The sequence below is a fragment of the Perca fluviatilis genome, chromosome 2, assembly GCF_010015445.1.
Source record: "Perca fluviatilis chromosome 2, GENO_Pfluv_1.0, whole genome shotgun sequence".
Taxonomy (NCBI): Eukaryota; Metazoa; Chordata; class Actinopteri; order Perciformes; family Percidae; genus Perca; species Perca fluviatilis.
The window spans coordinates 8,547,500-8,569,431 of NC_053113.1; the positions used below are offsets into that span (position 1 = coordinate 8,547,500).

General features: G+C 42.4%; 1 protein-coding gene and 1 pseudogene across 1 annotated transcript; both read left to right on the top strand.

Annotated features, from left to right (window-relative positions):
* Positions 1-21,932, top strand: part of LOC120543706 — a 301,907-nt pseudogene that overhangs the window by 60,261 nt on the left and 219,714 nt on the right.
* rnf168 (ring finger protein 168) lies at positions 119-19,088 on the top strand. The gene is made up of 8 exons (XM_039777099.1): positions 119-370; positions 2,553-2,737; positions 3,737-3,935; positions 4,309-4,379; positions 8,016-8,171; positions 11,929-12,020; positions 17,520-17,565; positions 18,083-19,088. The coding sequence occupies exons 2-8, from the start codon at positions 2,603-2,605 to the stop codon at positions 18,647-18,649; spliced, it is 1,266 nt and encodes a 421-aa protein (XP_039633033.1). The 5' UTR covers positions 119-370; positions 2,553-2,602; the 3' UTR covers positions 18,650-19,088.

Consider the following 21,932-nt stretch of genomic DNA (forward strand, 5'->3'; position numbering starts at 1 on the left):
GGGCGTTGGACGAGCTGCTGTGATTGGCTGTGGGCGGATGACGGGCTGCTGTGATTGGCTGTCGGCGGAGAACGGGTTGCTGTGATTGGCTGTGGGCTAGGGACTGCGCAGGCGCACTGTGTTAACAGTTCATTCACGCGGGTGTTCAGTAGCAGTAGTCTCCGGTGAATCTCCGGTAAAGTTTACGGTTAGCTGTTAGCAGGAATGTGCTAACTGTTAGCCATACACAGTCAGTGCAGTTTACACTGTTAGCTAACGGGTAGCTAACGGTTAGCTAGGCCTGTCGCGGTTTGACGTTAGCCAGGGAGCTAACTTGACTTGTTGTTAGCTAACTTAACTTTAGCATCAACGTCTGTTTACCCCAGTACAGGTGAGTTACACAGCTGTCTACCTGTTGTTTACCTGCTGTTTATCTGTTGTTTACTTGCGGTTTAGCTGTTGTTTACCTGTGTAGACGGACGGAGCGAGCTAACGTTAGCTGCTAATGTTTAGTTAGCTCAACATAAAGTTGTCCGTCTGACGTTTTGATAACTATCAGCTCGTTGTGTTGTTGTCACGTTAAAGGAAGTACAGTTCATTAATATCACACGTTTCACAAAGACAGCAGTATATTAAAGACAGCTGTATAAAACACACAGCTAGTATGTCTTTATAGATTTATAAAGACAGCAGTATATAAACACACAGCTAGTATGTCTTTATAGATTTATAAAGACAGCAGTATATAAACACACAGCTAGTATGTCTTTATAGATTTATAAAGACAGCAGTATATAAAACACACAGCTAGTATGTCTTTATAGATTTATAAAGACAGCAGTATATAAACACACAGCTAGTATGTCCTTATAGATTTATAAAGACAGCAGTATATAAAACACAGCTATTATGTCTTTGTATATTATAAAGACAGCAGTATATAAACACACAGCTAGTATGTCCTTATAGATTTATAAAGACAGCAGTATATAAAACACACAGCTAGTATGTCTTTAGAGATTTATAAAGACAGTAAGTATATAAACACACAGCGCATGGTATGTCTTTATAGATTTATAAAGAACAGCAGTATATAAACACACAGCTAGTATGTCTTTATAGATTTATAAAGACAGCAGTATATAAACACACAGCTAGTATATTCTTTAGAGATTTATAAAGACAGCAGTATATAAACACACAGCTAGTATGTCCTTATAGATTTATAAAGACAGCAGTATATAAACACACAGCTAGTATGTCTTTATAGATTTATAAAGACAGCAGTATATAAACACACAGCTAGTATGTCTTTAGAGATTTATAAAGACAGCAGTATATAAACACACAGCTAGTATGTCCTTATAGATTTATAAAGACAGCAGTATATAAACACACAGCTAGTATGTCTTTATAGATTTATAAAGACAGCAGTATATAAACACACAGCTAGTATGTCTTTAGAGATTTATAAAGACAGCAGTATATAAACACACAGCTAGTATGTCCTTATAGATTTATAAAGACAGTAGTATATAAACACACAGCTAGTATGTCTTTTTGAGATTTATAAAGACAGCAGTATATAAACACACAGCTAGTATGTCCTTATAGATTTATAAAGACAGCAGTATATAAACACACAGCTAGTATGTCCTTATAGATTTATAAAGACAGCAGTATATAAACACACAGCTAGTATGTCTTTATAGATTTATAAAGACAGTAGTATATAAACACACAGCTAGTATGTCTTTATAGATTTATAAAGACAGCAGTATATAAACACACAGCTAGTATGTCCTTATAGATTTATAAAGACAGCAGTATATAAACACACAGCTAGTATGTCTTTATAGATTTATAAAGACAGCAGTATATAAACACACAGCTAGTATGTCCTTATAGATTTATAAAGACAGTAGTATATAAACACACAGCTAGTATGTGTCCTTATAGATTTATAAAACGACAGCAGTATATAAACACACAGCTAGTATGTTCTTTATAGATTTATAAAGACAGTAGTATATAAACACACAGCTAAGTATGTCCTTTTAGATTTATAAAGACAGCAGTATATAAACACACAGCTAGTATGTCCTTATAGATTTATAAAGACAGCGATATAAACACACAGCTAGTATGTCCTTATAGATTTATAAAGACAGCAGTATATAAACACACAGCTAGTATGTCTTTATAGATTTATAAAGACAGCAGTATATAAACACACAGCTAGTATGTCTTTATAGATTTATAAAGACAGCAGTATATAAACACACAGCTAGTATGTCTTTATAGATTTATAAAGACAGCAGTATATAAACACACAGCTAGTATGTCTTTAGAGATTTATAAAGACAGTAGTATATAAACACACAGCTAGTATGTCTTTATAGATTTATAAAGGCAGTAGTATATAAACACACAGCTAGTATGTCTTTAGAGATTTATGGTCCATTTGAAAATATACACGACAAAATCCTCTTGCATTAAACATACTGAATAAAGGTCAATGTGGATACGGTGAAACCATACACAGAGACACTCAGTTCTTGTTCTTCCTGCAGGCTGATCAGCTGACTCTCCGTGCCCACCACAGAAGAAGAAGAGGAAGAGGATGGTGTCAGACAGAGGAGGGGGGAGGAAGAGAGGGGGGGCGGCTGAGCTGTCCCGGGACGACTGTCTCTGTCCCGTCTGTCTGGAGATCTTCATGGAGCCGGTTACTCTGCCCTGCACACACTCCTTCTGCAAGGTAACACACACACACACACACACACACACACACACCTTCTGCAAGGTAACACACACACACACACACACACACACACACACACACACTCCTTCTGCAAGGTAACACACACACACACACACACACACACACACTCCTTCTGCAAGGTAACACACACACACACACACACACACACTCCTTCTGCAAGGTAACACACACACACACACACACACACACACACTCCTTCTGCAAGGTAACACACACACACACACACACACACTCCTTCTGCAATGTAACACACACACACACACTCCTTCTGCAAGGTAACACACACACACACACACACTCCTTCTGCAAGGTAACACACACACACACACACACACACACACTCCTTCTGCTAGGTAACACATACACTGTATGTTGCCAGGTCTGTTTCCTAGGGGTTAAATTGCTAGGTTAACATGTGATAAAAGGGGTCGTCAGGGGGTTAACATGTTTTGTAGTTTGCAGGTCTGTTTCCTAGAGGGTTAACATGTTGTTGTGTTTGCATGGGGTTAACATGTTGTCTGTGTGTTGCCAGGTCTGTTTTCTAGAGGGGGTTAACATGTTGTCTGTGTGTTGCCAGGTCTGTTTATATTTTTTCGTGGCAATACTGTATCGATACACAGACGCCAAGTATGGATCTTTTATGATATATGTGTTGGTCAGTATGTCTGCTTGACAATCCCATTTTGCAGCAATAAAATTGAAGTGAGATGAACAAACAGAGACATGTATTTTTTAGATAAAACAGATGTTGACAAAATTTTCCTTTGGGGACATCATTTGAAACTGGGAAAAATTTGAAGTTGGAAAAAAGGTAATACATTGCAATATATCGCAGAATATTGCAATATGTTTAAAATCGCAATAATATCGTATCGTGATGATATCGTATCGCGAGGCCTCTGGTGATTCCCATCCATAGTGTGTTGCCAGGTCTGTTTCCTAGAGGGGGTTAACATGGTGTCTGTGTGTTGCCAGGTCTGTTTCCTGGAGTCCGTGGACAAGGCCACCCTGTGCTGTCCCCTGTGCAGGAAGAGGGTCTCTACGTGGGCTCGTCTCCACAGCCGGACCAACACGCTGGTGGACCAGAACCTCTGGACCAGGATCCAGACCGCCTTCCCTCTGCAGTGTCAGCGGAGGCTCAACGGCCAGGACGCAGAGCCAGACGGACCTGGAGGTACACACACACACACACACACACACAGAGACACACACACAGAGACACACACACACAGAGAGACACACACACAGAGACACATACACACACATATACACACACACACACACACACACATTAAACTGTTAATTTAGTTCAAGTGATATCTAATAATAACCTGTGTGTGTGTGTGTGTGTGTGTGTGTGTGTGTGTGTGTGTGTGTGTGTGTGTGTGTGTGTGTGTGTGTGTGTGTGTGTGTGTGTGTGTGTGTGTGTGTGTGTGTGTGTGTGTGTGTGTGTGTGTGTGTGTGTCTCTGTGTGTGTGTGTGTGTGTCTGTGTCTGTGTGTGTGTGTGTGTCTCTGTGTGTGTGTGTGTCTCTCTCTGTGTGTGTAGTATCAGTGTGTTTCCCCAGAGTGAGTGAGCCTGGAGAGCTGAAGCAGGAATACGAGGAACAGGTCACTAAAGTAAGTTCAGCCTGTAATTACTCTTAATTAGTCTTATCATATATGATATACGTCATATATGTGTGTGTTTTTTATTTATATATATATATATATATACACACCAGTTTGTTATCGGCATGAATAAAAAAATATGTTGGTTTATTAACCTTGTTAGGCAGACTATAAAACGTTTTATTTCTCAAAACGTGGCATTTCCTCTGGTCTACGATCCCGTTGATGAAGTGCCCTCTAATGCTGCGTCCCTTATGACACGCTGCTGCCTCATTCTGTCTCTCTATCTTCTAAATGAAAGACTCAAGAACATTATCAGCTAAACACATGTTTACATATGCAGTACACTTAAAGTTAGAAGGGTTAAGAAAACATTTCAACTTCAAGGCTGGAACATCACTCAAATTTAGACAAATTAATTATGGGACAAATTGCACAAGGTTAATCTAATTCTACTTGGAGATTTGGTCTTACTTGACATGAAAACTTCACATCAATGGCATTTTCTCTTTTAAACTACAAAGAGGACAGTGTGAGTAAGTTGTCTTGCGGCTGCAACCATGTTAGGAGCACTGTCAGTGCCAAGTGTGGTTAACGTTTTCCTGATTTTCCATTCTTTTACGACATCCAGAAAGTGATCAGCACATGCATCAGCATAGTGTCTCTCTTCTGTTGTACTTACAGTTAGTGCGAACGATTGCAGATTCCATTCATTACCAGTGAAGTGCGCTGTGACGCCTAAGTAGTTGTCATTGTTCACAGAGGTCCAGCGGTCACCTGTCAGAGCGACGTGCTTTACTTGCTCAAGCATTTTCATCTTCCGTGTCCTCTCGCTGTCGTACAGAGTTTGTATTCTTGACACGATGGTTCCTCTCGAGGGAGATTATAAGATCTCCCGACTTCTCTCAGTCCATCGTCTTCTGCTATGCTCAGGTCACAGGTCAGGTCATAGGTCAGGTCATAGGTAGGGCTGGGCGATAAATCGATTTTATCGATTAACTCGAATGTGTAGTCAACGTAGATTTGTTTAAATGAAAAATCGATTTTCTCCTTAACATCAGCCGACGCTCCCCTCTGGGCCCTGTAGCTCCGAACGGGCTCATCCCTCCCCCCGCGCGTTGCCATAGAGATACACAAACAACATGGCAGCGACAGGGACTAACATTAATTATTTTCTTAACCAGTCGTTTCATTACTTACTTATCCGTAATCTCCGCCAAAATGCCCGGCAGCTCGCGGTGCTGTGTCCCCGGCTGAGAGTCACCTATTCTCGGTAACTGAACCACCAGCTACAGCTGACCTGAAGGAGCTCCACGCGGGGCACCAGAGCCGGTGTTGAGGAACTCTTTTGCGGCTCAACACATCTACTAAATGCTGCTGTGACGGAGGTCTGTAGCGGCTTAAACAACTTGCAATCGCCGCTGTGTAGCACGGAGCTCCGCTTCGACGTTTGTTTTTATCGCTACGAAGGAGCTTGCTACAGGTATGCTACATTCAAGAGACCATCATGGGATGTTAACGTATGTTACTCAGCAACAGGTGAAAATAGGGGCAAGGTTGCGCAATAACGTTAAAATTATTTGAACTTTTAGCGAGGAACGAGAAGTGAATTACCACCTGTATGTGTGAAAACAGCTTTATCTCACGCATCCCTTTTGTTGTTGAATATATAGGCCCCAAAAAAAACAACCTTAAACCAATTTATATTTCCCCAAAATTGGCATGAATAATCATAATGGTACATGCCCCGTGTGTGTGTGTGTGTGTGTGTGTGAGTCAAAAAAATATAAAACTTGTTTTGAACAATTTCTTTGTCATCTGCAGATTGATTTTAAGTAGAGGGAGAAAAAAATCAATTTAAATCTTAAATCGGATTTTTTTGGAAAAAATCAGGGATTTTATTTTTAGGCCATATCGCCCAGCCCTAGTCATAGGTCAGTCATAGGTCAGGTCATAGGTCAGTCATAGGTCAGGCAGTAGAAAGTAAGTATAGTCTATAGGTCAGTCATAGGACAGGTCATAGGTCAGTCATAGGACAGGTCATAGGTCAGTCATAGGACAGTCATAGGTCAGGTCATAGGTCAGTCATAGGACAGGTCATAGGTCAGTCATAGGACAGGTCATAGGTCAGGTCATAGGTCAGTCATAGGTCAGTCATAGGACAGGTCATAGGTCAGTCATAGGACAGTCATAGGTCAGGTCATAGGTCAGTCATAGGACAGGTCATAGGACAGGTCATAGGTCAGTCATAGGACAGGTCATAGGGCGAGTCATAGGTCGGGTCATAGGTCAGGTATAGGTCAGTCTAGGCAGGTCATAGGTCAGTCATAGGTCAGTCATAGGACAGGTCATAGGTCAGTCATAGGTCAGGTCATAGGTCAGTCATAGGTCAGGTCATAGGTCAGTCATAGGTCAGGTCATAGGACAGGTCATAGGTCAGTCATAGGACAGGTCATAGGTCAGGTCATAGGTCAGTCATAGGACAGGTCATAGGTCAGTCATAGGACAGGTCATAGGTCAGTCATAGGACAGTCATAGGTCAGGTCATAGGTCAGTCATAGGCAGGTCATAGGCAGGTCATGGCGTCATAGGACAGGTCATAGGACAGGTCATAGGTCAGGTCATAGGTCAGGTCATAGGTCAGTCATAGGTCAGTCATAGGACAGGTCATAGGTCAGTCATAGGACAGGTCATAGGTCAGTCATAGGACAGGTCATAGGTCAGTCATAGGTCAGGTCATAGGTCAGTCATAGGACAGGTCATAGGTCAGTCATAGGACAGGTCATAGGTTAGTCATAGGACAGGTCATAGGACAGGTCATAGGTCAGTCATAGGTCAGTCATAGGTAAGGTCATAGGACAGGTCATAGGACAGGTCATAGGTCAGTCATAGGTAAGGTCATAGGACAGGTCATAGGTTAGTCATAGGACAGGTCATAGGTCAGTCATAGGACAGGTCATAGGTTAGTCATAGGACAGGTCATAGGTCAGGTCATAGGTCAGGTCATAGGTCAGTCATAGGTCAGGTCATAGGTCAGCTGCCACATGAAGTAAACAAACACAGTTGCGTTAATTTCGCTAACTTTTAAAAAAATAAATGAAAATAAAAGATTATAGATTATAATTCTGATAATGATGGTGCTGCAGCCTCAGAATGGGATTAGTAGGACTAGGACTTCGTCCGCAGTGTTGCACCTAAATGAAATAGATTATAGGTTCAATACCATTTCACCAGTAATATTAGGCTATACTTATGATTAAATATGATATACACTATATTGGAATATACACATTTACTCTAGCAGCAGTTTTCTCCCGCGCAAATTCTCTCTCTTTTGCAGCAGCCGCTGAGTTGTTGTTTTAAACTCACTGTTTGTGCGCATGAGTATTTCCTCTGACCTGTTTGTTTGTGGTTGTTACCATGGTGAACCGTAGAATCATGGCTCCATTCATGCTGCCTTTTTATTGTGGTGGTGAACCTACTCTGAGTTGATTGAACCAACTTATATCAGCTGTTCTGAAACTGAAAACTCAGTTTCCATCTCAGGGTAAATCAGCTCAGACATCAGGTTTAGACTCAGAGTTTGTTAAACCTCCTACCTGGAACGGACCCCTGGGGGTTTAACTGTGTTGTTGTTGTTGACAGCTGACGGAGGAGAAGAGAGCTCTAGACGAGGAGGAGGCCAGGGCCAGCCAGGAGTTGATCCAGAAGCTTCTGGCTGAGGAGCAGAAGATGGTCCAGGAGGAGATGAAGAGGAGAGAGGAGGACGAGAGGCTGGCTCGCCTGCTCAGCTCTCAGCTGGTTAGTCTCTTTTTTTATTATTATTATTATTGTTATTATAATTTTATTATTATTATGTATATGTTTTATATATCACAGCTCTCAGCAGCAGTGGTATTGTTTAACCCTCATGCCCTCTTCGGTCATTTTTGTAAATTTTTCTCAAGTTTTTTTTTTCATTTTGTGATCATTTTTGCTGTGTTACTTCTTATGGCATGAAATTTTGTAGGAATCCTTCTTTTCAGTCAAATTTTTTAAATCCAGTGTTTTTTACTCTTACATGTCTTTTATACTTAAATGATTCATTTTGTAGCCTCTGGACACCTTCGAGGCAAAAATGTCCACGCACACAAAAACTGTTATTAAATCATCATATATCAATATTGTTTTCTGCTTTTTTTTCATGAATCACTTAAACAACTTCTAACCTAATCAAAACCACCAAACATTCAATCATTTTCAGGATTTTAACCTTTTAAATGCCAGTTTATGTATTTGAAGTATGTCATTATTTATAAAAAAAAATATATATATATATTTTTTTCCCATATAATGAATAATATGTAGATGGGGCTTTGGTGGTGATTAGAGGCTTGGATATGTCAAAGATAAGCAACAAAACTGATTTGATTGCATTAGTATTTTTTATGTAATTCCAGATACTCCCTTTGGACACCTTCGAGGCAAAAATGGCCCCATTGACTTCCATTATAACCACATGTTTTGATCTCACTGCCTTTACAGTATAAAACCATGCATTCTGTAATGTCAGCATTTCATTTGGAAGAAAACTAGTCATATTTAACATTTTTACAGTATTTCACCAGATTCAACCATTTTGCCCTTGGAGCCCGATGCATGAAATTATAGTTATATTATGGAGCTGTGTGTGTGTGTGCACGCGCGCGCGCGCTTGGATGTGTGTGTGTATGTGTGTGTGTCTGTGTATATATGTATATTTGTGTGTGTGTGTGTGTGTGTGTGTGTGTGTGTGTGTGTGTGTGTGTGTGTGTGTGTGTGTGTGTATGTGAGTGTGTGTGTGTGTGTGTGTGTGTGTGTGTGTGTGTGTGCATGCATGTATGCATGTCTGTGTGTGAGAGAGTTTGTGTAAATCTGTAAACAAACAATGATAATTTTAGTGGTGAAAAAAGCGCACCTTACTTTTGCCAGTTATATTATGGAGCGGTGTGTGTGTGTGTGTGTGTGTGTGTGTGTGTGTGCATGCATGCGTGTCTGTGTGTGAGAGAGAGTTTGTGTAAATCTGGGTGAAAAAGGGCTTCTTTTGAAGGATGCATTTCATGTGTCTTTGAAGACGTGCTTGAATAAAAACATTGTCTCCTGCTTTAGTTGTAAACAGAAACAACTATTAGTGTGTTGATGCACCTGGCTCTAGAGAAGGAGACAGACCTGGAGCAAAGAGAAGGAGCCTTTATCTTCCAGCCAACTGCAGGACTCATCTGAAGATGACACAAGTTTCTGGAGTCTGACAAAATGGTCACTGGTGTCCTCCAACTCTGTGAGTGCCTCTAACCCTTCCTCTGAAAGTGGAGAGGACACTGAAGATCCTGTCCATCCTAACATTGAATGGACAGTGAAGAATTGGCAAGTCTGGTCTCCATCTAATACTGAGACGCTGCGCAACATTCAAGCACCGACCGGCATGATGTCAGAGCCCACGAGATATGCCATATCAAGAATCCATGATGTGGCATCCTCTTTCCACCTTTTCTTCACTCTTGACTTGATCCAGCTGATTCAGGAAATGACAAACCTACACGGGAGGTGTTCAATCTCAGGATGGAGTGATGTGGATGCTCAAGAGATTTGAACATACATGGGACTTCACACTTGGCTGGTGTGTACCGGTCCAAAGGGGAATCCACCCGGAGCCTGTGGGATGTCCATAGTGGGAGACCAGTCTTCAGGGCCACCATGTCCCACAAACCATTTGAAATGATAAGCGCCAGTTTACAGCAAATGCAGGAGACAATGTTTTTATTCAAGCACGTCTTCAAAAAACACATGAAATGCATCCTTCAAAAGATGCCTTTTTTCAGCCCTAAAGTGATCATTGCTTGCTTACAGGTTCACGCAAACTCACACACACACACACACACACACACACACACACACACACACACACACACACACACAAACACAAACACACAGAGCTCCATAATATAACTATAATTTCATGCATTTCAAAACATGTGGTTATAATGGAAGTCAATGGGGCCATTTTTGCCTCGAAGGTGTCCAAAGGGAGTATCTGGAACTACATAAAAAATACTAATGCAATCAAATCAGTTTTGTTGCTTATCTTTGACATATCCAAGCCTCTAATCCCCACCAAAGCCCCATTCCCCTATGATTTATTTTATGGAAAATAATTAATGTTTTGTTGGGTTTTTCATAAATAATTGTTACTTCAAAGATTTAAAACTGGCATTTAAAGGGTTAAAATCCAGAAAATGATTAAATGGTTGGTAGTTTTGAGCAATTTAGAAGTTGTTTAAGTGATTTATGAAAAAAAAGCAGAAAAAAATATTGATATATGATGATTTAATAACAGTTTTTTGGACATGTACATTTTTGCCTCGAAGGTGTTGAAAGGGAGTATCTGGAACTATGTAAAAAATACTAATGCAATCAAATTAATTTTGTTGCTTATCTTTGACATATCCAAGCCTCTAATCACCACCAAAGCCAAATCTAGATATTATTCATTATATGGAAAAAAAATCATTTGTTGTGTTTTTTGTAATAAAAAATGAAATACTTCAAATACATAAACTGGCATTTAAAGGGTTAAAATCCTGAAAATGATTGAATGTTTGGTAGTTTTGATTAGGTTACAAGTTGTTTAAGTGATTTATGAAAAAAAAGCAGAAACAAATATTGATAAATGATGATTTAATAACAGTTTTTGTGTGCGTGGACATTTTTGCCTCGAAGGTGTCGAGAGTAAGTTTTTTTTAAGGAGGGCATGAGGGTTAAGAGGATGTGAGATTGTAGAGAAGAGCAATTGTGTTGTTGTCTGGTCTCAGAACTCAGGACCAGTCTCTCAGGAGAACTCAGGTCTCTCAGGAGAACTCAGGTCCTGTCTCTCAGGAGAACTCTGGTCTCTCAGGAGAACTCAGGTCTCTCAGGAGAACTCAGGTCTCTCAGGAGAACTCAGGTCTTCTCAGGAGAACTCGTCCTGTCTCTCAGAGAACTCACCTGTCTCTCAGAGAACTCAGGTCTCTCAGGAGAACTCAGGTCCTGTCTCTCAGGAGAACTCAGGTCTCTCAGGAGAACTCAGGACCAGTCTCTCAGGAGAACTCAGGTCTCTCAGGAGAACTCAGGTCTCTCAGGAGAACTCAGGTCCTGTCTCTCAGGAGAACTCAGGTCTCTCAGGAGAACTCAGGACCAGTCTCTCAGGAGAACTCAGGTCTCTCAGGAGAACTCAGGTCCTGTCTCTCAGGAGAACTCTGGTCTCTCAGGAGAACTCAGGTCTCTCAGGAGAACTCAGGTCTCTCAGGAGAACTCAGGTCCTGTCTCTCAGGAGAACTCAGGTCCTGTCTCTCAGGAGAACTCAGGTCTCTCAGGAGAACTCAGGTCTCTCAGGAGAACTCAGGTCCTGTCTCTCAGGAGAACTCAGGTCCTGTCTCTCAGGAGAACTCAGGTCCTGTCTCTCAGGAGAACTCAGGTCTCTCAGGAGAACTCTGGTCTCTCAGGAGAACTCAGGTCCTGTTAAATGTGTGAAAGCTGTTTGTGTTGTTGTTGTTGTCTGGTGCAGAACTCCGGTCCGGTCTCTCAGGAGAACTCTGGTCCTGTTAACGCCACTCCAGCCAAGAAGAGGAAGAAGGAGGTCAGCGGACAGATGGACCGGTAGGACCACATCTTCATGTTTTATCATTCTGGATGTTACATCATGGCTTCTAGTCACTGGAGCTGGAGCTGTTTCTAATCTACGGGGTTCCTTCTGGGTTAGGGTTACCCCAGGGTTACTCTAATCCTGCGGCTGAATTTCAATTTCAATCAATCAATCAATTTATTTATATATAGCACGCTTAAAAACAACCATGGTTGACCAAGGTGCTTCACAGGTTAAAACAACAACAAATTACTGCTCATACATTTTATACAACAATAAAACATGTGTAATATACAGTATACGAGGTATAGTGAAATTAAAATTAAATTAAAATTACCAGGAAATAACAAACCTAATTTGAAGGAAAAGCCAAAGAAAAGTAATGAGTTTTTAACAATGATTTAAAGCATTCCAGAGTTTGGCAGGTTCTGATATGGACTGGCAAGTTGTTCCACAAGTTAGGGGCAGCTACACTGAAGGCTCGATCACCTCTGGTTTTTAGTCTGCTTCTCGGTACATCCAAGAGGAGGAGATTAGCGGATCTTAGCACTCTAGCCGGGATATGAGCGTGCAGAAGCTCTGTTAAATATAATGGAGCCAGGCCATTTAAGCATTTAAAAGTCAGTAGTAAAATTTTAAAATCGATCCTATAATGAACAGGGAGCCAGTGGAGGTGACGCAACACAGGTGTGATATGGTCCCTCTTCCTCTTTCCTGTCAAGAGACGTGCAGCCGCATTTTGGACTAACTGCAAACGCTGAAGCGATGACTTATCTAAGCCCACGTACAACGAGTTACAGTAGTCAAGGCGAGAGGTTATAAGGGCATTTATCACCCTTTCCAGATCTTTAGGATGGAGATATGCCTTTACCTTGGCTATAGTTCTCAACTGGAAAAAACATGATCTGACAGTGGCGGATATTTGTTTATCAAGCTTAAATGCACTATCTAAAACAACACCAAGACTCCTCACAGTTGAACGACTGTTCGAAGCCAAGGGGCCAAGATAATTTAAATCAAGAGGTTTAGGGTTTCCAAATACTATGATCTCTGTCTTGTCTCCATTTAAATTTAGAAAGTTTAAATTCATCCATGTTTTAATGTCTTTCCACAATCAAACAGGGGCTGCAGATTTTTTACGTTCAGGGGCATATAAATATGAGTGTCGTCTGCATAACAGTGAAAGGAGACCTCGTGCCTTTCAAAAATGGAGGCCAGGGGCAGCATATACAAAGAAAATAAAATGGGGCCTAAGGACGGAACCGGGGACACCGCAGGTAAATGGAGCCGCTTCAGATAAAAAACACAGAGTTGGACAGAGAAGCTCCTGTCAGTTAGATAAGATTCAAACCACCTTAGTGCAGTACCTTTGATTCCCACACAACTCTCCAAACGTGCCAGGAGAATTGGTTGGTCCACAGTGTCAAAGGCCGCAGTAAGGTCTAAAAGCACTAAGACAGCAGAGGCTCCTGAATCGACAGTTAAAATCAAATCATTAAAAACTCTCAACAATGCAGTTTCAGTGCTATGGCCGGGATCTAAAGCCGGACTGAAACTTTTCATAAATATTATTACTAATTAAAAAAGGTTTGCAGCTGCATAGAAACTACTTTCTCCAAGACTTTAGATAGGAAGGACAGTTTTGAAATGGGCCTGAAGTTAGAAAGAACAGCGGGATTAAGATTTTCCTTTTTAGCGCGGTTGCACAAAAGCATGTTTAAAGGCGGACGGAACCTGACCAGAGACAAGACAAGTATTTATCAATAACAAAATACACGGTCCAACGGTATAAAAGACTTCTCTAATCAAACGAGAGGGGGATACTATCTGAGGGACAGTTTGTAGGCCGCAGTTTATGGACCACCTCAGATAGGGATAGGATTGATATGGGCTCAAACTGATCTAGTACCGCAAGGCATACAGGAGGAGCAGAGGGATCAGGATCACAGGATGTGGTTACAAAAGATCGAAGAACAGAAATCTTCTCAACAAAAAATTCTAAAAAAGAATTACAAAGGTCCAGTGTAGGTGTAACAGGAAAAGATTTGCGAGGATTTGTAATATTGTTAAACATATTGAACAGAACTTGTGGCTTGTGACGGTTATTTGCAACCAGTTTAGAAAAATAATCAGATTTTGCCAGTTTTACAGCACTTTGATAATCAGATAGATATTGCTGTAAAATTTCATAAGATACTCTGAGTTTATCTTTCTTCCACCTTCTCTCAGCTTGCCGACATGCACGTCTGATCGCTCGGGTAGTGTCATTTAACCAAGGCTCTGAAAGCGGTTTAGTGCGTTTCGCCTTCAAAGGAGCTACAGAGTCTAAGATATTTGTGCAGGCTGAATTAAAAAGAGTTATGAGTCCATCAGCACCATTAACATCACCTCTATCCAATTTATAAAGCACAGAGTCTGTTTAAAAACAGCAGAGAACTGTGCCGGGGTTTGACTGTTAAATACACGGCGGCACTGTGAAATAGGAGACTTAATTACAGAATCTGTGTAGCTACGGCAACATCAGTTCAGTTTAGGAGAAGAGAGGGTGGTTTGGGTTAGGCCTGCACGATAAATCAGCCTTTATTTTGGTAGGACAGCTGTCACAAAGTTAAGGGTTCACCCTCAGCCAATGACAAAGCTCCTTTTAGTCAGGTGTTCCACTCGTAGAGCGAGCGCGGTAGTAAATGGATGTTGATGAAACCCAGTACAGGTACTAGAGACGAGAATCAGCCTCTCAGTCTCAGTCTCAAACCCAACTCCTTCTGAAGAGAGGAGAACATTCGGTGGGGTGGAGGGATTTTAGATTCAAGCCAGACGACGAGGGTCAGTCTGATGGGGTTTGCGAGGCGTGCTTTGCCCTCGTTGCAGCACTGCGAGGTATCGCCACCAATATCTACCAGCTCCTCAAACCTCCACAAAGAGCAGTATGATGAAGCCAAGAGGTCTGAAAGACGTTTCTATTAGCCTGTTTACAGCCATGTTCAGCGCAGGGTGTTAAACTTCTACTTCTGATAACCTATATGTGAATGTTAATTCTATTAAAGACAAGCAGTTAAAGCGTAACTCTCGCCAAAATGCAACCTAGGGTCTTTTTGTGAATGTACTTGAGTCAAACTTTAGTTTAAAAGCATATTTAGGACCGAATCGCCACTATTAAGATTTACCGTATTTTCGTTTTTGGGTCAAATGGCCTTTTGAATGGGAGAGCTAGGGCCACTACTATGATAGCATCAAAATAGATATTTTTAAAACACTAAGAAGACTCGACACAACATGAGACTATGCTCCAAGTATCACCAGGAGCTCTACACCTTAACGCAAGCATTGACAACATTCTTTGTGTACACAGAGTTTACTAAAAAGAAAGTTTGTGAACAACTCACCGCAGCTGTTGTTGTTTCCGGCCGCAGCCATTTGATCAGTCAAAAACAGTCGATGTCTGAATGCAACGTAACAGGGAGGAGAGTAGAGACGGAAAGCTCCTAAAGCTTAGCTCCATATAAATGCACGGATGAGTCGTTGTTTTGTTGTTATTGAAAACCAATATTGACCTTGTAGTTGTAAAAGGAGCCTCATATGGAGTCTGTTCATTCACATTCGGATATCGACTGGTTTTGACTGCCGAGGTGTTAGCGGCCAGAAACAACAGCTCTGCGGTGAGTTGCTCAAAAACTTTCTTTTTAGTAAATATGTGTACGAAACCAATGTTGTCAATGCTTGCGTTAAGGTGTAGAGCCCCTGGTGATACTTGAAGCATAGTTTCTATTTTCTATTAAAATCTTTTAAATATCTTATTACTAGCATGAGAGTGCCCCTAGCTCTCCCATTCAAAAGACCATTACCAGAAAAGAGTGAATCTTAAAAGTGGCGCTTCGGTCCTAAATATGCTTTTAAACTAAAGTTTGACTCACGTACATTCACAAACATACCCTAGGATGCATTCTGGCGAGAGTTACGCTTTAAAGAGTGTGCTAAGAAATCTTTCTGTTACTGATACTGGACTTAATGAGCCTGTAGAGCCTGAAGCTGCAGCTCGGTGACTGACATGTTTTAGTGATGTGAAGACATGTTGGAGGAGTTCAGATAGAGCCGGTGTCCCAGTGTGCTCTAGGTGCCAAAACACATCTGTTTGGTTCGGCCAGTTTTAGTTTTGTCATGGTTCATGTGTAGCGTCAACATTACGTCGACGTCGACGATTTTTGCTTTGCCACAGCTCGCCACACACACGTGGGAGACCAACCGCTGCCGGATCAGACTGATGTCATCAAGTGGTGTATGTACGACACACCAATACGTACGCCATGTTGGCGTGTTATCAAGACTCATAATCACTTTATAGCGTGTTTATCAACGCAATTCGGCCGCCATTGACCTACATTACGAGTACATTTCTTGCCGTAGAGAGTAGTATGAAGGGATGTAGGTCCGCATAAGGAGGGGGGGGGGGTGGTTGTGGTGGCTGATGGGTAAAGCAGGACTGTCACCAGGAGAGCCGGGGTCAGGTCCCTCGTGTGGCGAATTTCAGCAATTTTCTTTTTGTTAATTTTTTTTAAGCCTTCAACCGATGTTACTTTCCTAAAGCGTTTATTGTTTTCCTAGGCGTGCTTTAGTCGTTATTTTAGTGTTACTAAAGCCTTTCCCGGTCTTCTTTTCCTAAACCAAACCTAACGATAGTACGCAACGTGGAGAGCTGAAAATGCGTCCAGATAACACGCCACGTGGCTTTAGGAAAGTGGCGTGTATGTTTACGTGAAGTCATGATGTCATGTTGGCAGAACGGAGGACGAGACCTCCTCACAGGATTCCCTACAAAGACCCAATAAAACAACAAGTCGCCCTGAACCACCAAAGAGTTAACAGGCTGGCAGTCAAATCATTTCATTTATTTTATTTTGTGTAAAGCAGAAGATGTTTAATAAAGTATATTAAGATTTTTGGGTATTTATTTGAGATACATCATCGTGGCAGAGAATCGTGATAACGGTTGTAACTAGGGCTGGGCAATTAATCTAAATTTTATCGTGATTATGATTTCTGCTCCCAATGATCCCAAAAACAGAATCATCGAGAAAATCAATTATTTATCTCATCACGTTTTGCAGTAAACTTTATTGTCTCTCGTTACAGTTTAAATAGGAAAAGTATTCCTAAAGTACGGTTGATTTATTGAACTTTTTCCACTGTTTTTTAAGTTCAATAACAGCAACATCTTTCCAGAAGTCAGCGAGTAATCGGGTTAAATTATCCTGATTTCAATATTGACCGAAATAATCGTGATTATATGTTTTTCCCTAATCGAGCAGCCCTAACTGTTGATTCATATATTTCCCCTGAGTGGTGCCGGTCTCCTGGGGGTCAGACGTTATATTAGCCTACAACTAGTGTTGTTATGGTTACTTCCTGCTGTAGCTGTATCCCCTCTAACAACAGGTTGTTCCTGGGGGGGGTGGACACGTTGTTTTAGGGAAGTGATGATGATGATGGTGATGAAGATGTGTTTGTGTGTGTTCCAGGTTCTTGTGTCCTCTTCCATCTAACAGCATGTTTACAGCCAACAAGGTCAGTAGTATTTCAGCTGTTTCAGTCTCTATGCTAAGCTAGGCTAACCAGCTTTAGTTCCAGCTGTTTCAGTCTCTATGCTAAGCTAGGCTAACCAGCTTTAGTTCCAGCTGTTTCAGTCTCTATGCTAAGCTAGGCTAACCAGCTTTAGTTCCAGCTGTTTCAGTCTCTATGCTAAGCTAGGCTAACCAACTTTAGTTCCAGCTGTTCAGTCTCTATGCTAAGCTAGGCTAACCAGCTTTAGTTCCAGCTGTTTCAGTCTCTATGCTAAGCTAGGCTAACCAGCTTTAGTTCCAGCTGTTTCAGTCTCTATGCTAAGCTAGGCTAACCAGCTTTAGTTCCAGCTGTTTCAGTCTCTATGCTAAGCTAGGCTAACCAGCTTTAGTTCCAGCTGTTTCAGTCTCTATGCTAAGCTAGGCTAACCAGCTTTAGTTCCAGCTGTTTCAGTCTCTATGCTAAGCTAGGCTAACCAGCTGTAGGTTTATCCCTAACTGTTGAACTCTTCCTGCTCCCCCAGGTGGATCAGCCCCTCCCCAAACTGGATTACTACGGCGCTGTGACAGAGCCCCCCTCTCACAGACCAGCCCCTCCTCCTCTCTCTGTGGAGGAGGACCTTCAGCTGCCTGCAGCAGGACGGCCGGGGTCCAAGAGGAAGAGCTCGGAGCTGGAGGCGGTCTGTCCCTCTTCCTCCTCCTCGGCCCTGCAGGAGGTGTCAGAGGGGGGGCTGTCAGACTGGGGGGTCAGACTGGGAGGTGCAGCTCCAGAGCAGACGGCTGCAGGAGGAGCAGGACCGGCAGCTGGCCCTGCAGCTCCAGAAACAGCTGGACCAGGAGGAGAAACGGAGGGCTACGAACCGAAGCAAAGGCTCCTCAGACCAGTACCTGCTCCGCCCAAACCTCTGCAGACAGACCTCCTCCAGTGCCTCAGCCACCACCCGTACAGCCTCCTCCACCCCTTCATCTGCAAAGACTACAACCTCTGCAAAGACTACAACATCTGCAAAGACTACAAACTCTGCAAAGACTACAACCTATGTAAAGACTACAGCGTCCAGCAGCCCCAGCAGCAGCAGCAGAGGCAGTAAACAGACGACTCTGACGGAGATGTTCTCCAGCAGCTGAACTCTGACAGACCTCGTTAAAGCTGCTTTCATTTCCTTTTAGTTCCCCTGGAGACGCTACATGGCCAGCTGATGGAGCAGCCTGGTCCTGGTCCTGGTCCAGAGCCCCTCGGGGGTCAGACCGGCCCACATGTCTGTGTGGACCAGGATTCAGACAGTGCTCCTACTGATCTTTGAGGACACGTTGGGTCTCACCAGGAATCTGGTTTAGTTTCAGGGTCCCCCCGTCTGTAAACTTGTTTTAAATAAAGTTTTGGGGCCGTCAGACTTTACGGAGAATCTTAATTTTCGGGACTTCTTCAGGGGACCCAAACTAATCACTTTGTTAATCAAAAGTATTTCTGAATTCATTTTCAAAATATCTGATTTTTTTTTATGAAAATAAACCCTTTTTTTCTAAATATTTTGACTTTTATTATGAAAATATTCAGACGTATTTGTTGTAAAGATCAGTTTTTGGGCCTTTATTAGACAGCAAAGGGCCAGAATCAAACCTGGGCCACTGTGGTAAGGACTGAGACTTAGCACATGGGGGCACACTCCACCACGTACACTACCTCTAGACTTTATCCTGTGTGTGTGTGTGTGTGTGTGTGTGTGTGTGTGTGTGTGTGTGTGTGTGTGTGTGTGTGTGTGTGTGTGTGTGTGTGTGTGTGTGTGAGCCTGTGTGTGTGTGTGTGTGTGTGTGTGAGCCTGTGTGTGTGTGTGTGTGTGTGTGTGTGTGTGTGTGTGTGTGTGTGTGTGTGTGTGTGTGTGTGTGTGTGTGTGTGTGTGTGTGTGTGTGTGTGATTGTTGTTGTTTTTGAGTTGTTTGGTGTGTGTGTGTTGTTTGTTTGTGTTTGAGCTGTGTGTGTGTGTGTGTGTGTGTGTGTGTGTGTGTGTGAGCCTGTGTGTGTGTGTGTGTGTGTACTTGAGTGTGTCTGCAGGTCAACACTAAGGAAGTGTCCTATATACTCTGGTCTCTGTGGTTTCCCTGTGGTCATGTGACCCTGCCTGATGATGCTGACCCTCGTGGATCTGAGGAGTCGTCGTGGTTACGTGCTGTCTGTGGCTGCTTGCAGTTTTGTTTTGAAGTTTACACTTTGGACTGGTTTCACACGGTGATGACGAGATGTTTACAGTCTGTAGGTGTCTGTGTGACTCAGGACAGGAAGGCTTAGTGCTGACGTTATGGGATGGATCCCTACAGAGATAGAGCTTTTAGTTAAAGATTAAGAGCCTTTTAGTTTAACATGAAACAGCCCCGAAATCACCATCACCAAACTACACCAGACTCCATGTAAATAATCAGGACTTTTATCATCGTAAAACACACTTCATTCAAAGAGGACAGAAACTAAATAAAACTATCAAAAGCCATCTTGGTTCATCTTTCCACTGTTCCACCAATCACCACTCTGGTTTGGTTGAAATAAACCCTTAATTCACCCATTTACATGTGGAGATATGCTGGCTCTATACACGCTAAAAGTCCTGATTATTTACATGGAGTCTGGTGGAGATATGCTGGCTCTATACACGCTAAAAGTCCTGATTATTTACATGGAGTCTGGTGGAGATATGCTGGCTCTATTAGGCCTGGGCGATATGGAGAAAATCAAATATCATGATATTTTTGACCAAATACCTCTATCAATACCGCAACGATATTGTAGTGTTGACTTGCTTTCACAAAATATTTACACAATGAGATAAATCACTAGTAATGCGGATATAATGAATAAGTGGTAAAGGCAAATAATAGAACAGTTACAGTCTGGTAAGTTCAGAAAAGTACATTTACTGTAACGCAGCCTTTAAAACCAGTAAAAGACAACACTTATGCCTTATTACGATATGACGATATCCCAAATCTAAGACGATATCTAGTCTCATATCACGATATCGATATAATATCGATATATTGCCCAGCTCTAGGCTCTATACACGCTAAAAGTCCTGATTATTTACATAGAGTCTGGTGGAGTGAGAAACAGCAAAGTTACCCTTCAAGTGTTGGCTGAATGTTTTAATATGGGCCATGTTGAAAGCACAGCTGTAGATAAAGAGTGATCACGTTTCCCATGAGCCTTTGCAGAGTGACTCACGGTGGCCACAGCGGAGCTAAAATAAGACGAGTTACTGAAAATAGAGAAAAAGATGAAGTGGACTCAGAGTCACAGCCAGACCTTTAACTTCTCTGACCCCCCACCCACCCACTCAGAACTGTCTGGCGCACATTCAGAGATTTTGTCATCTTTTTGACATTAGAGCTAGCCTGACCAGCCAGACCCACATCCAGATGTTGGGTCTGGGTCTGAACCACATCTAGATGTTGGGTCTGGGTCGGAACCACATCCAGATGTTGGGTCTGGGAGCTCCCCATTGGCTGGGCTCAATCCGTGGGGCGGGATAAACAGTTGTCTTTCAGATTCCCTCTGCTCCAATAGAATAGTGCTCCAACCAATCAGAGCAAGGCTAGCTGATAGATTAAACTTTAAACTCCGAACACATCTTCCTTTTTTAAGAATGACTTCAGAGCGTTCTTTGTTCTTTTCTCAAAGAAAAGCTGAACTCCAAGTCTTCCAGAAGACCTCTGTTCACCAGCAGCAGCCATAAGCCCCGCCCACCGGCTCTATACACGATGTGATTGGCCTGACCAGAGTTTGGTTTTTCCAGCTCGTAAATCAACGGAGAGTGCCTAGACGAGCCTGGCTGCAAATTACATTTGCTGCCGCTACGGTGGTCTAGGTTTCTAGGCTACATTTGAGTTGTTTTTAATCCAGACAGATAGACTATCTGTCTGTCTGTCTGTCTGTCTGTCTGTCTGACTGCTCCTCAGATCTCTGCAGGGTAAATCCAGACAGCTAGACTATCTGTCTGTCTGTCTGTCTGTCTGTCTGACTGCTCCTCAGATCTCTGCAGGGTAAATCCAGACAGCTAGACTATCTGTCTGTCTGTCTGTCTGTCTGTCTGACTGCTCCTCAGATCTCTGCAGGGTAAATCCAGACAGCTAGACTATCTGTCTGTCTGTCTGTCTGTCTGTCTGACTGCTCCTCAGATCTCTGCAGGGTAAATCCAGACAGCTAGACTATCTGTCTGTCTGTCTGTCTGACTGCTCCTCAGATCTCTGCAGGGTAAATCCAGACAGCTAGACTATCTGTCTGTCTGTCTGTCTGTCTGTCTGACTGCTCCTCAGATCTCTGCAGGGTAAATCCAGACAGCTAGACTATCTGTCTGTCTGTCTGTCTGACTGCTCCTCAGATCTC

What these genes read in the sequence shown, in the direction of transcription:
- rnf168 (XM_039777099.1), top strand. Translation starts at nt 2,603, where the DNA reads ATGGTGTCAGACAGAGGAGGGGGGAGGAAGAGAGGGGGGGCGGCTGAG. An exon ending in GCACACACTCCTTCTGCAAG is followed by an intron (nt 2,738 to 3,736) that starts GTAACACACACA and finishes GTGTGTTGCCAG; the next exon opens with GTCTGTTTCCTGGAGTCCGT. An exon ending in AGAGCCAGACGGACCTGGAG is followed by an intron (nt 3,936 to 4,308) that starts GTACACACACAC and finishes CTGTGTGTGTAG; the next exon opens with TATCAGTGTGTTTCCCCAGA.